General features: G+C 37.3%; 1 protein-coding gene across 8 annotated transcripts in view; it reads right to left on the bottom strand.

Annotated features, from left to right (window-relative positions):
* The window catches only part of ATP9B (ATPase phospholipid transporting 9B (putative)), a 293,323-nt gene that overhangs the window by 209,046 nt on the left and 66,181 nt on the right, over positions 1–18,096 (bottom strand). For 7 of the 8 annotated variants that reach the window (XM_008013727.3, XM_008013730.3, XM_008013726.3 and 4 more), the window contains 2 exons: positions 13,819–13,877; positions 4,517–4,568 (listed from right to left, as the gene is read on the bottom strand). In XM_008013727.3, coding sequence (XP_008011918.2) covers positions 4,517–4,568; positions 13,819–13,877 — 111 coding nt within the window. The remainder of the gene's footprint in view (positions 1–4,516; positions 4,569–13,818; positions 13,878–18,096) is intronic. The other variant, XM_008013734.3, reaches the window with a different exon arrangement.

Raw genomic sequence — 18,096 nt, forward strand, 5'->3', positions numbered from 1 at the left:
CGTCAGATGCTTGTGTGGCCTTCTCAGCTGGAGCTCTACAGCCAGGTATGAGAGAAGAGACACTGGAGGGACTGAGGTAGGGCTGTAGGGCTGATCAGGCAGGACGACAAGGCAAACGGAGCTTGAGAATAATAATTAGCAAGTGTACTTACCTGCTAAGATTTTAAATGGATACATTTTACTGGATGTGAATTTTCCTAAATGAAGCTGATTACGGATTGACAGAATGAATGAAAAATCATGATGCAATTACATGGTGTCTACAGACACATACTCTGCGTTCAAAGACACAAATAGGTAAAGTATGACAACAGAAAAAAGGTGCAAACAGTAACCAAAAGAGTTTGGCTTCAGCATGGCTGAAGACATTTTATAAAGATAAAAGGGTCAATCTGCCAAGCAAACATTAATATATTTACATCTAACAGCAGAACTTCAAATACATGAATCAAAATCTGACAGAATAGAAGGAAAAACAGAGAAAGAGTGATAAACTTCAGTACTCCACTTTCAATAATGGATAGGACAACCAGACAGAAGATGAACGAAAAAAGGAGATTTGAACAAATATGCAGACCAACTAGAACAAAAATCTATGGAACATTCCACTCAACAGGAGCAGAATGTAGATTTTCCTCAAGTGCATACAGAATATTCTCAAAGATACCCAATATCTTACGACATTTTTCACAAATGTGAATAAACTTCAAAGGATAGAAATAATATAAAGTACATTCTCCAACTACAATGGAATGAAATTAGAAATCAATAACAGAAGGAAATTTAGAAAATGTATACATATGTAGAAATTCATATTCATTAATAAACAACGAATCAGGCCAGATAAGGTGACTCCACACCTGTAATCCCAGTGCTTTGGGAGGCTAAGGTGGGAGGATCACGTGAGGCCAGGAAGTCGAGACCAGCCTGGGCAACATAGCAACAGACACAGCCTGTCGCTACAACAAAATTTAAAAATTACCCAGATGTGGTGTTGTGTGCCTGAATTGCTAGCTACCTGGGAGGCCGAGGCAGGAGAACTGCTTGAGTCCAGGGGTTCAAGGTTACAGTGATCATCATAGTGAACTATAATCATGTCACTGCACTCCAGCCTGGGTAACAAAACAAGACCCTGTCTCTACAAAAAAAAAAATAAATAAAAACTAAAAATAAATAAGCAATGAATCAAGGAAAAAATCACAAGGGAAATTAGAAATTAATTTTGAGATGTATGGCCAAATCTCATGAAATACAGCAAAAGCAGGACTTAGATGGAAATTTGTAGTTATAAACACCTGTACTAAAAAAGACCCTCAAGTAAATAATCTAACTTTCCACCTTAAACTACAAAAAGAAGACTAAACTGAACAGAAAACAAGCGGAAGGAAGAAAACAATAAAAACAGAAACCAATAAATGAAATAAAGAACAGAAAAACAAGTATGAAAAATCATTAAAACCAAAAGCTGGATATTTTAAAAGATCAACAAGATTGACAAACCTTTAAGCTAGAGTGACCAAGAAAAAAAGAGAGGAGTTCAAAAGAGTTACTAAAATCAGGATCAAAGGAGGGTACATGACTATCAACATGACAGAAACAAAAAGGACCCTAAGGAAATCCTAAAAACAACTGCATGGCAACAAATTAGATAACCTAGATAAAGTGGACAAATTATGAAAAAGACACAAACTACCAAAACTGACTGGGTCTATAGATAATCTGAATAATCCTATAGAGCAAGTAAAGAAACTGAATTAGTAATTTTTTAAAAATCAGAGTAAAGTCCAGTCCCAGAGGGTTTCATGGGTGGATTCTATCAAACACTTAACAAAGAATTAATAATTCTTCACAAACTCTTCCAAAAAATAGAAGAAAGATCACTTCTTAACTCATTCCACTGAGGCCAGTATTACCCTGACACCAAAACAAAAATAACACAAGCAGCAGCAAAAAAAACCCCAAAAAACTGTACGTCAATACATGTTTTTTTGTGTTTTGTTTTTTTGTTTTTTAAGACAGAGTCGCACTCTCGTCACCCAGGCTGGAGTGCAGTAGTGCAAACTCGGCTCACTGCAACTTCTGCCTCCCAGGTTCCAGTGATTCTGCTGCCTCAGCGTCCTGAGTAGCTAGAATTACAGGCCTGTGCCACCACGAACGGCTAATTTCTGCATAAATATATATATATATATATGCGCCACGTTGGCCAGGCTAGTCTTGAACTCCTGACCTCAAGTGATCCACCCACCTCGGCCTCCCAAAGTGCTGGGAGTACAGGTGTGAGCCAACGTGCCCAGTCCAATACATCCTTTAAAAATAGATGCAAAAAAAGCCTTAACAAAACAGTTGCAAATCAAATCCACCAACACACAAAAGGACCACACACCCATGATCAAGGGTTATGTATTCTGGCCTCTGTCTGTGGTTGAGGAGATCAGCCTTTCTGGGGACTGGAGGGCCTGCAGAGTTCTCCCACTCAGTCGTCTGTGCTGTGAAGCAATACACTACGAGGTGAGTTATTCACATGTGACAAACTATGACGGCAGCCTACCCAGTGGACTGTAAAAGCACCTAAATGGTCTTATTACACTATTGTTAAGAAGAGCAGAAGTACTTGAAAGAAGAGCATATTCTACTCCAATATTGGCAAATGATGGCTTCAAAATATAAACATTAACATTTCAAAAGCAAATAATGCCACTTGCAAAGAGAATTAGTAAGAAGGCTTCCAGAATGAAGAGCAATTAGGATGAGAAATCAGTTAAGGAAACACCAGCCAGCATAAAAGATTAACCTTGCAAATGGAACCGCTTAACGATAGGAGTTTACTTCTCTTCCATATACAGTTCATTTGGTAATGGAAGGGGAGGGGCTCTGTTCCACACATTCATTCAGGACACCAGGCTGATGGAAGCTTTGGCATCTTTAACAAGCAGTTTCCACGACTGCCCTAGTCATGGCCATCTAACCAGCAAGGGGCAAGAGACAGCAGGAGACCGCAGGAGAGGTTAGGTGCAAGGCTAGATGTGGCATACGGACTTTTGGCTCTCCCGCTTTGGCCAGAGTTCAGTGACATGGGACCAGCTAACTGGGCAGGAAGGGCAGTCTAGCCATGTTTCCAACAGGAAAGAGAAATGGGTTGGAAAAGGAGCCAGCCAGTCCCTGCCACAGTTGGGAAAATAAAAGCTCACATGAAACAACACATAATAAATTAAACATATCAAGTGTACAGAAGTCACTTGATTACTGGGTAGAGCTGATCTCCTGTTAATGGCAGAATTCATCTCACAATGTAAATAATCATAACAACAACTGGTAGAAAGAGAAAACACTTTTCTTCTTTCTCATGACAAAAACGTCACTTCTGAAAGTATGTTGTTTATAGAGAAAAATTAAATCAACAACTCTGAAATCTAACAGTCCTTTCTACAGTTTTCACACTAGAAATAAGATATATGCTGCATTTCTAATAAAAATAATAACACGCCTCGCTTCCTTAAAAACCACTGTTCATTTATAAAAAAATGTCAGGAATGTAGGGCAGAAAGAAACTCTGGACATTACTCGATATGCCTCCCTCATTTCAGAGACGACGAAAACGTGTGCCCACCTGGCAAGGTCACATAACTAGAAACGGGCCAAAGTGATTCAAACTCAGGTTTCCCGATTTCCAACAATTTTTCTATTTGGCCACACTAGGCTTCTATCCAATTACCTCTTTTCCATCTTTACATTTTTGAAAGCTCAGGTCATACAAATAGTGTTTTTTCCTGCAAAGTCTGCGTCAACTCAATAGGCAAAATTATCTGTTCCCACATAGCCCCAAACATTTCTGAGTCCAGCACCTACACAATCAGGATTATCACTGTCCATGGATGCACTTCCACCGAGACCATCCACTCTGTAAAAGTTGCTCCCATTTGTATCTTAAGCAACAGTTGGTGCCTGGTACGTATTAACAGTAAGTGGTAAACAAGTATTTGCTGAACTGCTGAATAAAACTGCAAATGCAAAATAGCCATCAAATTTTAAGTAACATCATCATTTAATCAGATGTCAGTATGACTTTGAATGAAAACACTCATCGGATACACAGGTCCTGATAGGATTATTTTTAAACAAATATATTTCACAGCAAACATCCTTTTAAATATTGACTATTAAATATAATTTAGGTGTTAATGAATTCAATATATTACTCAAAGAAAATTTTTACAGGATAATTTTTACTTTTACCTTTAAAAATGAAAATTAAACTATGAAAATACTAAATTATCAGCAATGTAACTGGAGTACGTGTATTTTCTTTGTAAAGTAGCTTCATATGAAAATGTGGACTCTTTTTTCAGAGGTTTCATGTGTTTATATTCAAAGTAAAATACCATTCTACAGAATATTCCTCATTGCTGCAGCATACTAAAAATGTAAGGAAAACAGTTTTCGCTTGTATAGATATTTGTAAATTTGTTTTTGCAATAATAATATACAGTTAGGTAAGTTTTTTTAAACGTAAAAATACCTGCTTTTTCGGAAGTCCTAAGAAACACCATGTCCGATGGAATTCTTTGATTCTGCAAAGAGTATTATAAAAGATTAATTATCTATATGCAGGTTTATAAATTAACACAATTCCATTCCAAAGAAGAAATAGCTATGAAAACAACTAATATAATTAAAATTCTGCTGAAATAACTAACACAATTTGTATATAAAAAATTGATACTTTAATTCACATTTTAGTTGAAATGCTAAGATTTTTTTCCCATGAGTGAGTCATATACTGGTATGTAGTAGTGACTTTAAAAATGCTTCATGTCCAGTGGCTCATGCCTGTAATCCCAGCACTTTGGGAGGCCGAGGCAGGCAGATCATGAAAGTCAGGAGATCGAGACCATCCTGGCTAACACGGTGAAACCCCGTCTCCACTAAAAAAAAAGGCAAAACATTAGCCGGGTGTGGTGGCAGCGCCTGTAGTCCCAGCTACTCGGGAGGCTGAGACAGGAGAATGGCGTGAACCCGGGAGACGGAGCTTGCAGTGAGCCAAGATCACGCCACTACACTCCAGCCTGGGCGACAGAGCGAGACGCCATCTAAAAAAAAAGGCTTCATGTCAGCCAGGCATGGTGGCTCACGCCTGTAATCCCAGCACTTCGGAAGGCCAACATGGGAGGATCACTTGAGCCCAGGAGTTTGAGACCAGCTAGGGCAACATGGCAAAAGTCCACCTCTACAAAAAGTTGAAAAAGTAGCCAGTGTGGTGGCATGCCTGTGGGTGGCATGCCTGTGGGTGGCATGCCCGTGGTCTCAGCTACCAGGGAGGCTGAGGGCTGAGGATGGCCTGAGCACCAGGAAGGTCAAGGCTGCAGTGAGGCATGTTCACGCCACTGCACTTCAGCCTGGGCAGCAGGGCAAGACCCTGTCTCAAAAAAAAAAAAGCTTTATGTCTGAAAAAAAGTTAAATATTGCCATTTCTGTGGCCTCTGTTAGTCTGTACATGTAACACAGCAGGTATCGCCTTATAAAAAATTATGTCCTCCCCATTAGACTAAACGGCCCTGGAAAGTGAGGACTGTGGTCTTCCAATGCCCACAAAACAGAGCACATCATACACAAAACACTTCATAGATGTGAAAGAATGAATCTATGACTGAACAAGCCAACAAGCAAAAACCCACAGATTTGTGATATTCTTTCATGACACAGAAAAACTCAAAGATATTTTATGGCATATACAAACTTTTACAAGTCATTATTCATACATTTAATCATTATCACTAATAGTTCTATCAACTGGGAAAGCTATATCGGTCTAAAGAAAAAATATATAATTGTACTAAGAATACTTCACATAATCTCATGAATTATGTATGATTTTTGAGACCTAAGTAAAGACTTACCCACCCATGGTAAATAAATGGATAATAATTGGTAAATAAATGGATTGTCAGTCAACACGTAACACGTTAAAGCTGAACAAAGCTATGTTATTGGATAGAGCTATTTCTTTCTAACACTAGGAAAAAAACTAATATTAGAATGAAACCAATAAAAGATATGTAAGACCTCTACACAAAAAACTATAAAATATTATTGAGAGAAATTAAATGTGAGGATTAACTGTACAACCTAATAAAACTAAACTAGAGTAGTTAAGAAAAGATGGGATTACACCAAGATAGACGATTATACCAATACAAAACCGTATGTCCAAAAATAGGTCCACATATATAGGGACTCTATGAGAAAGATGAAACTGCCCATCAGTGAGGAAATAATTGTGTTTTCAATCAATAGCGCTGAGAAAACCCAGTATCATCAGGGGATGATGAGAGACCATACCTGACCTCGACTTCAATGTAAACACAAAAATCTACCTAGAATTACAGTTCTAAATCTGAAAGCCAAAACAATAAAATGCCTAAAAGAAAAAAAAAATAGTTCTTTCCCCACTGAATCGTCGTCATTCACCAAACATGACAAGAATATTTTCATGACTTTTTGAGAGGTAAGGATGCTTATAAAGACCATCAACAAAAATTGTCTAAAAAACTAACCTTACATAAAAAGATTAATAACAGACTTCATTAAATTTAAGAATTTCTGTTCAATACAGACTGCAAGGAAAGAAGAAGAAGATATCTGCAACGCATATATAACTAACGAAAGACTCCAAACCAGAACACACAAAAGTCCACAAACTGATAAGAATAACTCAGAAGAGAAATTCCGAGGGATTTTAGCAGGCTTGTCACATGACAGACACACAAAATCATATGAAAAAGTACTGAATCTTATTAGACTTCATAGAAATATGCATTAAAACCACTTCTACTGATTTACACTCCCACACCAACGGTGTAAAAGTGTTCCTATTTCTCCACATCCTCTCCAGCATCTGTTGTTTCCTGACTTTAATGATCACTATTCTAACTGGCGTGAGACGGTATCTCAATTGTGATTCTGATTTGCTTTTCTCTAATGACCAGTGATGATGAGGTTTTTTTTCATGTTTGTTGGCTGCATAAATGTCTTCTTTTGAGAAGTGTCTGTTCATATCCTTTGCCCACTTTTTGATGGGGTTTTTTTTTCTTGTAAATTTGTTTAAATTCTTCGTAGATTTTGGATATTGGCCCTCTGTCAGATGCATAGATTGCAAAAATTTTCTCCCATTCTGTAGGTTGCCTGCTCACTCTGGGTCTACGAGAGGGATAGCATCAGGAGAAATACCTAATGTAGACGACGGGTTGATGGGTGCAGCAAACCACCATGACACGTGTATACCTATGTAACAAACCTGCATGTTCTGCACATGTACCCCAGAACTTAATTTAAAAAACAAAAACAAAAACACTTCTACATACATATCAGAAACGCTAACTTTAAAAGGCTGAAAATGCACATGCTGGCAAACGTGCCAAGGCACTGCTGACTGGAGCAGAATTTGGTACACCACTTTGCAAAACCACGTGCAGAGTCTACCACAGCAGAACTGCATAACCCAAAACACAGCAGCTCCACTCCTAGGCACACCTGCAGCAGCAACGTGTGGACGTGTGCACCAAGAAATACAGTCAAACATGACACAAAAGTATCCTTCATGATAGGCAAAACTTACATGTAACCTGAAAACTCATCGACAGGAAAACAGATAAAAACCATACTATACAACCCCAAAATGGGTGGGTAACAGCTACACACAACAACATGGATGTATCTCATAAAGAACACGGCGCCAAAAAAGCCCCTGTCCTAACACACTCCCACCTTGGTAAATTTTCTAGGCACTCTTGCCAAAAATCAATTAACCATACATTTCAGAGTTTATTTCTGGTTTCTCAATGTAATGCTAGCTCCTGTAAATGCTGATTACTGTAAATCTGTATTAAGTTTTGAAACAGTGAAGTACAAATATTCAAAGTTTGTCCATCTTTTTCAAAATCGTTTTGGCCATTCTGGGTCCCTTCAATGTCCATATAAATTTCAGAATCACCTTGTCAATTTCTGCAAAGACATCAACTGGGATTTTGAGAGGGATTAATACTGAATCTATAGATCAATTTAGGGAACACCACCTTTTGAACAACATATACTTCTAACCATGGGCATGAAATGTCTTTACATTTACTTCGGTCTCTCTAATATGTTTCAACAATGATCACGGCTCATTGCAGCCTTGAATTCCCAGGCCCAACTAAGTCTCCCAAGTAGCTAGGACAGCAGATATGTGCCACTGTGCCTGGCTAATTCTTTAAACTTTGGTCTATGTTGTCCAGGCTGGTCTCAAATTCCTAGCTTTATGTGATCCTCTCGCCTTGGCCTCCCGAAGTGCTGGGATTACAGGTATGAGTCATCATGCCCAGCCCTTAAAAGTATTTTTTTTTTAATTTCATATTCATTCTCTTTATGTCCTTATTCTGTCTTATTTTCTATGGAGCACTCATAAACAAACCAGATAATTTCAAACAATTATTGGACACTTTTGTTTCTTTTTCCTTCCCCTCAAGACTAGGGGCACCACAAGAGCAAGGAGTCCTGTGTTCTCCTAACACTGCATGCCACAGCATGAATGCACGGCTGCTTCTCTGACCAGTCACCCACCTGGGATATATGGACTTTCCGGAATTGAGCTACTGTGAATAATGTAGATATAGACATTCCTGCACAGGTTTTTTGTATCAACATAATTTAACATTTCTCTGATAAAGATCCAGGAGTGCAACTGTTGGGTAGTATGATGGCTACACAGTTTTTTTAAAGAAACTATCCAGTGATTTTCCAGAATAACTGTATTGTTTGTATTTTCACAAGCAATATATAAGTGATCCGATTCTTCACATTGTTTCCAACATTTGGTACTGGTCACCATTTTTTCCTTTTAGCTGTTCTGATAGATGCATACTGATATTTCATTGTGTTTTAATTTGCATTTCCTGATGACTAATGATGTTGAATTCCTGTTCATGTGTTTATTTTTATTTTTTTATTTTTTTTGACATAGAGTCTCACTCTGTCACCAGGCTGGAGTGCAGTGGCGCAATCTCGGTTCACTGCAACCTCCACCTCCCGGGTTCTAGCGATTCTCCTGCCTCAGCCTCCCAAGCAGCTGGGACCATAGGCGCCCACCACCACATCCAACTATTTTTTTGTATTTTCAGTAGAGATAGGGTTTCACCATGTTGGCGAAGATGGTCTCGATCTCTTGACCTCGTGATCCGCCCCCTTCGGCCTCCCCAAAGTGCTGGGATTACAAGCGTGAGTCACCGTGCCTGGCCCATGTGTTTATTTTCTATCTGTAAATCTTTGTCAAAATGTCTCTTGAAATCTTTTGCTCATTTTCTAATTTCAATTTTTTTTTTTTTTTACTGTTAAGTTTTAGGAGTTTTTATATATTCTAGATAGAAATCTTTGTCAAATATATGGTTTACAAATATTTTCTCCATCTGTAGATTTTCATTGTATTCACATGGTTTTCAACAAGGCACACAGTTTTAATTTTAATGATATGCAATTTATCAAGTTTTCCTTTTACACATTGTCCTTGTGGTGTCAATTCTAAGAAATATTTTCCAATCCCCAGATTCTAAATATTTTTTTTTTCTAAAAGTTTTGCAGTTTCACATTTTACATTGAGTCCATGACCCTTTTTTTTAGCCTCTGGATGCCCAGTTCCATTTGAGAAGGCTACCTTTTCTCCACTTAATCATTTTCACACCTTTGTCTAATTCTGGTTTCCCTATAATGTTTTGTTAACTTTTGTTTCTATCCTTCTTCCACACTATGTTGACTAATGTAACCATGTAATATGCCTTAACATCAAGAAGGATGATTCCTCCCACTTTATTTGCCTTGTCAAAGTTGGTTTAGCTATTCTACAACCTGTGCCTTTCCAAATTAATTTTAGAATAAGATTATCTATGTCTTTAAAAATAAAAAGAAAAAAAAAACCCTGCTGAGATTTTTATAGGAATGGTATTAAGCATACAGAACAATTTTGGGAAAACTGAAATGCAGAATGTTCCAATCGAAAACAGACGGGTCTATTTACTTATGTTTCCTTAAATTACTTTTATCAATACATTGTAAATTTCAGCATAGATTTCATCTTCATAGAATGACTGTAAGAGTACTGCATTTTAAATTTCTGTGCCCACATGTTCATTGCTATTATATAAAAATGAGGTTCATATTTGTGCATCGATCGTATAACCTGACACCGTGTTGGACTCACTAGTTCCAGATTTTCTACAGATCCGTTGGGATTTTCAACATATATGTATATGTATCTATGTACATGTATACATAGTTATATCATCTGCAAATTGAGACATTTTTATTTCTTGTCTAATCTTTTATTTTCTTGCCTTACAGACTAGAAGTGCCATTGAATAAGAGTAGTAACGGCAAACATCCTTGTCTTGTCCCCAGTCTCAGAGAGGCGGCATGCAGTCCTACACCAGTAAGTATGATGTTGACTACAAGTGTTTTTGTAGATTCTTTTTAAACAAGATATGGCTATTCCCCCTCTAATCCAACCTGCTCAAAGTTTTTATCATGCATGAGTGTTGGGTTAAGTCAAATGATCTTCCTGCAACAACTGATTGAGTGATTTTTCCTTATTCTGTTGATAGGGCAAATTACATTGCTGGATTTTAGAATGCTGAACCACATTTACATACCTGGAACAACCTGTACTGGGATGTGATGTATTACTCTTCTTTATATATTGCTGATTATCAAGTGGGCTGTAGTTTTCTTTTATTGTACTGTTTTTTTTCTGGTGTTGAGATAAAGACATTCCTGACCTCATAAAATGAGTTGGGTAGTGTAGCATTCTCAATTATTTTCTGAAAACTGTGTGAAGTTGATGCTAAGTCTTCTTTAATGGTTTTAAGGAATTCTCCTGGACCCAGATATTTCCTTCCTAGAGCTTTAAATTACTAATTCAGCTTCTTTACCGGCTACAGGACTATTCATACTATTTCATTTTGACTGAATTCTTATACTTTATGGTTTCAGAAGAATTTGTCCATTTCTTCTATTTATGAGCATCAAGGTGTTTGTAGTATTTCGTAACTGTCTTTTTAATGTCTGCAGGATCTATAGTGAAAGCCTCTATTTCATTACTGATACTGGTGATTTGTGACATTACTCTTTTTATTTTGATCAGTCTTGCTTGCTAGAGGTTTATCAATTTTATTAACTTATTTAGAAGAACCAGCTTTTGTATTCATTGATTTTCTATCTTGTCTTCCTAGTTTCCATTTTACTGACTTCTACTTGTATCTTTATTATTGCCTTCCTTCTGCTTGCCTTGGTTTAACTTTGCTGTCTTCTCCTAGTTTCTTACAGTAGGGATTTAGACTACTGACCCAAGACCTCTGCTTGTTTCCACATAGGAGTTTCATGCTACAGTTAATCCCAGCACTGCCCTTACATGCATTCCACTTATTCCAGAATGCAGAATTTTCATTTTTATTCAGCTATATGTATTGTTTCCTTGAGACTTACTATCTATCCTATAAATTAATTCAAAGTGTGCTGTTTACTTTCCACGTTTTAGAGTTTTCCTGTTGCCTTTGTTATTGATTTTTAAGAATTCTATTATAGTGAGAGAACATACTCTGTGTGATTTCAATTCTTTTCATTTTGTTGAGGTTTATGGTACAGAATATGTCTTATCTTGGTGAATGTTCTATAGACACTTGAAATAAATGTGTTCTCTCCTACTGATAGGTACAGTGGTCTATGCATGCTAGACAACTCCTGCTGGTTGGTCCTATGCAAATCTTCCACATCCCTGCAGAGCGTCTGTCCACTACTTCTATCCAACGCCTGAAGGGTGGTGCTGAAGTATCCACTTGTAACTGGACTTGTCTACTTTTTTCAGCTCTGACAGTTGTTGATTCACCAATTTTATGGATATGGTGTTTGGTGAGTACCACCTTAGGATCATTGTATCTTCCTGATGGATTAATCCTATTATTGTCATATAATATCTCTTTTTGTATGTAGTAATTTTCTTCACTCTGAAGTACATTTTCTTGGACATTAATATAGTTCCTACTACTTTTATTTTACGTTGTATATATTTTTCTATCCTTTTACTTTCATCCTATCTATGTCACCGTATTTGAAGAGACTTTTGTGTAAACAACATAGAGATGCATCTTGGGTTTTTGGTGTGTTTTTTATCTATTCTGTGTCTTGATTGCTGTATTTAGACCATTAGAATGTACGTCTGCATTTTATTATTTATTTTCAGTTGGTTTCCTCTGATATTTGTTTCTGGGTTTCCAATTTCTCCCTTCCTGTGTGTGACCTGAGCTCTTTTTACTCACACAGTCATGGAAGCAGGCAGATAACACTTGAGAATGAACTCCCTTAACACAGACACAGGTGTCCTGCGCACAGCACTCATGTGGTCGGGGACGAGGCAGATAAGAGCACTCTGAATGCACTCCCCCCACATGCAGCCTGCACCTTCAGTCACTCTCGACACCACCAGCTCCCCCACATGCAGCCTGCACCTTCAGTCACTCTCCACACCACCAGCTCCCCCACATGCAGCCTGCACCTTCAGTCACTCTCCACACCACCAGCTCCCCCCACATGCAGCCTGCACCTTCAGTCACTCTCCACACCACCAGCTCCCCCCACATGCAGCCTGCACCTTCAGTCACTCTCCACACCACCAGCAGCCTGACGATCTCCACATCGGACCTAATGTTTTTCTTACAGCTTCTTCCTACATTGATCAAAACTTTCTTTTGTAATGCTTTTACTTCTATTCACTTTTCCCTCTTAAATTTTTTAACCATATGAATTATATCCAATAATTATGTGTAATATAACTACAGCTGGCCCTCTGTATCCACGGGTTCCACAGATGGGGATTCAACCAAGCACTGAGAGAAAATATTCAGGAAAAAAATAAAAATAAAAAATAAGAAAACAAAAATAAAAAAATACTGTATAACTATTTAGATAGCATTTCTATCATATTAAGTACTATAAATCACCTAGAGATGATTTAAAGCAGAGGTCCCTAACCCCGGGCCTTTTAAGAATGGCACTGCACAGCAGGAGGGGAGTGGAGGCAAACGAGCATTACCTCCTGAGCTCCACCTCCTGTGAGATCAGCAGCAGCATTAGATTCTCACGGGAGCACGAACCCTACTGTGAACTGCGCACGAAAGGGACCTAGGCTGCACACTTCTTATGAGAATCTAACGCCTGATGATCTGAGGTGGAACAGTTTCATCCCAAAAACAAGCCCACTGAACCTTGGTCCATGGAAAAATTGTCTTCCATAAAACTGGTTCCTGGTGCTGAAAAGGTTGGGGGCCACTGATTTAAAGTATACAGAGGATTTATTAATGCATAGACTGTGCAATTTTATACAAGAAATTTGAGCATCAGTGGATTTTGGTATCCTTGGCAGAGTCCTGGAACTACTCTCTCATGGATATTGAGGAATGATTATCTCTGTAGGAGGAAGTTCTGCAAACTGAAGCATAGTACTATAAATAGGTTCAAATACAATTCTGTGATGACATAAAATAATCTTGATAATGCAACATTAAGCAGTTAACCATCTTATTTCAGAAAAAAATATGACTGCTTGCACACAATGAAATTTAGCAAAACAGAATATACAAAAATCTAGATTTTTCTTCACATACAACAAATCTTACACAAGGATATTATGATTCAAAATATATGTCTCAAACAATTTCTTTCAAATTCAGAAGTTACTTGCAATCAGGCTAAACATTAATAACCAGTATATATAGGTCTAAAATATATTAAAAATTCATCAACCTTTTCCACTATGATGAGGTCTCCAACTTGTATGTCTGAACTCTTAACTTGCACTTTACCTTAAAAAAAGAAGAAGTACAGTCAATTCAAGGAAACAATAGCACACTCAAGTTCAACTTTCAACTAAAAAATAATTACTTTAGAAATAAGATGCAGAAAAATATACTTCAGAAATTTCCCTGTACTTATACTTTCAGACAGTCACTAATAACTAACTTCTCTTAGTAAACTTCCAAACACAACTTTTTATCTCCCAATAAAAACACAAAGGGAGAATTTCTTCATAGTAATTTAAAAGGGGACAACACTCAGGTTATTACCATGTTTTGTCATTGTTTCAGTTCCAAGTCCACAATGATCAGAAATATTACTAAATGATTTGAGCATAATTAAAACTTAACACAGAGATGTAAAAATCCTTAAGTTAATATCATAAATGGCATTAATTAGCACATAACTGATCAAAAAAGAAATAAAAGCAAATTATATATAAAATCAGCCTCTATTAATAGCTTTACCAACACAAGAGAGGACTGAAAAAGTTATATCTAAAGCTTTATTACTAAAAGTGATTTATCTATGTGAATAAATTATTATCTACAAAATATCTAATGTAGAATAGTCATTGATAAAGTTTCCTATATACTTAAATATCTATAAAATATCATGTATAATATGATGTAGAGTAGATGAATGTTGCATGCATAATTTGAGACATACTTAGGTAACAAAACAGGCAAATTCATTCTCTCCCTTCCTCCCCTTCTCTCTGTATCTGCCTCTCTTTCTCCCCCGGGCCTCCCCCAACCTCCTTCCCTCACTTCCTCACTCTCTCCATCTCACTCTCTTAAGACTAGCAATGGCCTTGTGTGTTAATTTTTACATTTTTGAAATTACTGTCCTAACAAGGGAAAATGTTCCTTCCTTTTACATTCGGTTTATGATGACAGCTATCAAAAACTAACATCACACTCGTTACACTGACTTTAAAGATTTAAAGATCTTCAATAAGATCTTATTAAAAGATCTTATTTCCCAAACACCTCTTAAAGCAGCTGTATTTCAGTAGTATCACACTGTTCCTAAAGATCTGCTTTGGAGATATCAAAACTTTTATATGCATTATGTTGTATTTTTTTCTACATGCCTCAATTATATAAGCCAATAAGGGCTGAAGCTATTTTTATTTATATTATAAAATAGCAATGCTCTTTAGAATTATGTGTGAAACAAATCTTAACATAGCTTTAAAACCACTAAGTGTATGCCTACACACAACCAGAAAACAGATTCACAAAACACTGTCCACTTTAATTCCTGTGAGCACGGTCACTCAGGCTGCAGGCCTCCACCCCGGCTGCTATGCTTTTCATAGCAAAGCATTTGGCAGTAGAGACGCCCCACGGACCCAGAGCTCCGACTTCATCATCCAATTTCACTCTCCCCTACCTATCCAATCCACCCTTCTTTCCTTGTATTTTTTCACATTCTCTGAAATCAACACATTTTAAAAGGAGAGAAAAAGAAACACTATAGTCATAACACATAATACAGTAAACCATTTTAAAACATTTTGAAGATAAAACATATCCTTTTTGACTGTAATTAAGATCTAACATTTCTGAAAGATTTATTATTCTGTAACACGGTAAAGAGAGAGAATATATTTAAGAGTCTTTAATTTTCAGGCATATAGTGATTATGATTCATTTCTATGGAAATTATCTTCAATTACCTGTTTAAGGAAAAAAGTTTATGATAAAATACAGCATAAAAAGTTCTCAAGATGTTAATATTACACTATGAACAAAGTATTAGAAAGCTAAACAGAGTACAGTAACAAAACAGTATGACCATCTGCCTTATGTATCTGCTCAAAGTACACATATCTAAATTTTGAAAATGATCATAATGTTATCAAGTCCTAGCATCCTGAATAACTGATTTGCTGTCCTCTTTGCCAAAGAACATGTAGGGCACTGGACAGAGAAGATACAGGAGGAAAACGACCCACTTTCACAGACCTGTCCACCAGTGAAGGTCCAGCACGAATTATCTTTGCTGCCACATTCTAAAAACCCACACTTACATTAAGTATTTGATTTCTGGCCAACACTTTGTTAACTGAGCTGACAACTGATCCTAGTAATATAGTAATATCATATTTGAGAGAGTCCGGTAACAATAGAAAAAATCTCTCAATTTTAAGAGTCACTGTGCACATACAAAACACACAACTGTCACCTGGCCTCAATAATCCTACAGAGCAATCAACGACACAAAGTGTTTACGAAATGGACACGCAACATTTAATAATCTCAGAGCTGCACTTGATAGAGAAGGAAGCTCTAAATACAGCAGCAAAGATATTTCGATGTAAATGCTAGTATTTAAATCTGATGACATATTTTTTTCTTAAAACTACCTATTCAATATACTATCAAGTGCACATTCAGTAAGTCATGTATTATCAGCTTTTTGTTTTTTAATGAACTAGTTAATTGTGACTATTACCAAGTATATTAGTCCGTTCTCACACTGCTAATAAAGACAGACCCTAAACTGGGTAATTTATAAAGGAAAGAGGTTTAATTGCCTCACAGGTCAGCATAACTGGGGAGGTCTCAGAAAACTTACAATCAATAATGGCGAAGGGAAAGCAAACACGTCCTTTTTCACATGGTGACAGCAAAGAGAAGTGCCGAGCAAAGGGAGAAAAGCCCCTTATAAAACCATCAGATCTCATGAGAACTCACCCACCATCACAAGAACAGCATGGGGGTAACCGCCCCTATAATTCAATTACTTCCCACTGGGTCCCTCCCATGACACATGGGGATTATGGGAACTATAAGTGAAGATGAGATTTGGATGGGGACACAGCCAAATGGTATCACCAAGTAAGGTAACAACAGTACTTTCTGCTCTCTAAACTATTTCAATCAAATATTTCCAGTAAATCTTTCTAGTGATAAGTGTTCCCTTCCATCATTCTTCAGAAACATAATAGCATTAAGTGGGTTTTTCCTCATAGAGGAAAAGCATTCATCTCACTTGCTCCCATGAACAAGTTCTATAGGCTCCTCTGAAAAAGATGCAAATGTATATCAAATAACTACATATTCCTTTTTTTTTTTTTTTTTTTTGGTTGCTGTTTGAGGCGGAGTTTCACTCTTGTTGCCCAGGCTGGAGTGCAGTGGCGCAATTTCGGCTCACTGCAACCTGCGCCTCCTAGGTTTAGGTGATTCTCCTGCCTCAGTCTCCTGAGTAGCTGGGATTACAAGCGCCCCCCACTACGGTTGGCTAATTTTGTTTTGCATTTTAGTAGAGACAGGGTTTCGCTATGTTGGCCAGGCTTGTCTTGAACTCCTAACCTCAGGTGATCCACCCGCCTTGGCCTCCCAAAGTCCTGCAATTACAGGTGTAAGCCACCACCACGCCCAGCCATAACTACCTATTCTTAAGCCAATGCTTCTTAAACATATAACCTGCCCACCAACCCCACTACCAGTCATTAATTTCTGCCTGTGTAAAGAAAATATAACATCATAATTTCCCTAATTCCAAATGAATGAGTTGAAAAAACTAAGGACTGTGTTTATCCCCCCAAAAAATTCCATTCTATGATAATTATTTAGAAGATAATCATATTTGTATCAAAAACTGTAAGTTCCTCAAAACAGACCCTAAGTTAACTGCCAGGCTTTACCAACTGGCTCCTCCATCTCTGTTGACCCCTGCTGTACCTCACCGGGAATCTCGTCCCTCCACTGTAAGGTCCCTCTACTGACTTGCAGAAGCTCCCAGCACTTGCTCCCTTGGAATAAAATCCCTCCCTTCCCAGAATTAATTACACAGCAAATCTAACCTCTGTGAAGCTTTTAATAACCCACATAAACACCAGTAATACTTTATATACACCTGTAAATAATGTGCTTAAAATGCTATCAATATTTAAGTATCTGAATATCCACTAAATTTCAGATCCTATGATAGGTTTAAAGTGTAACTGAAATATACTTTTACGACATGTAGTTTCTTCTTTCCAAATGCATATCCAAAATTTATCCATATTAAATTAAACTCATGGAGACAGAGACTAGAGTCATAGGCAGGGAAGGTTAGTGGGAGCTATTGAGGGAAGCAGGGGTAGTTAATAGGTACCGAAAAATAGAAAGAATGAATAAGACAGTATTTGCTAGAGCAACAAGATGACTACAGTCAAAAATACTTGCACATTTTAAAATAACTGAAAGAGTGTAAATAGATTATAATACA

This window comes from Chlorocebus sabaeus, chromosome 18 (assembly GCF_047675955.1).
Source record: "Chlorocebus sabaeus isolate Y175 chromosome 18, mChlSab1.0.hap1, whole genome shotgun sequence".
Classification (NCBI taxonomy): domain Eukaryota; kingdom Metazoa; phylum Chordata; class Mammalia; order Primates; family Cercopithecidae; genus Chlorocebus; species Chlorocebus sabaeus.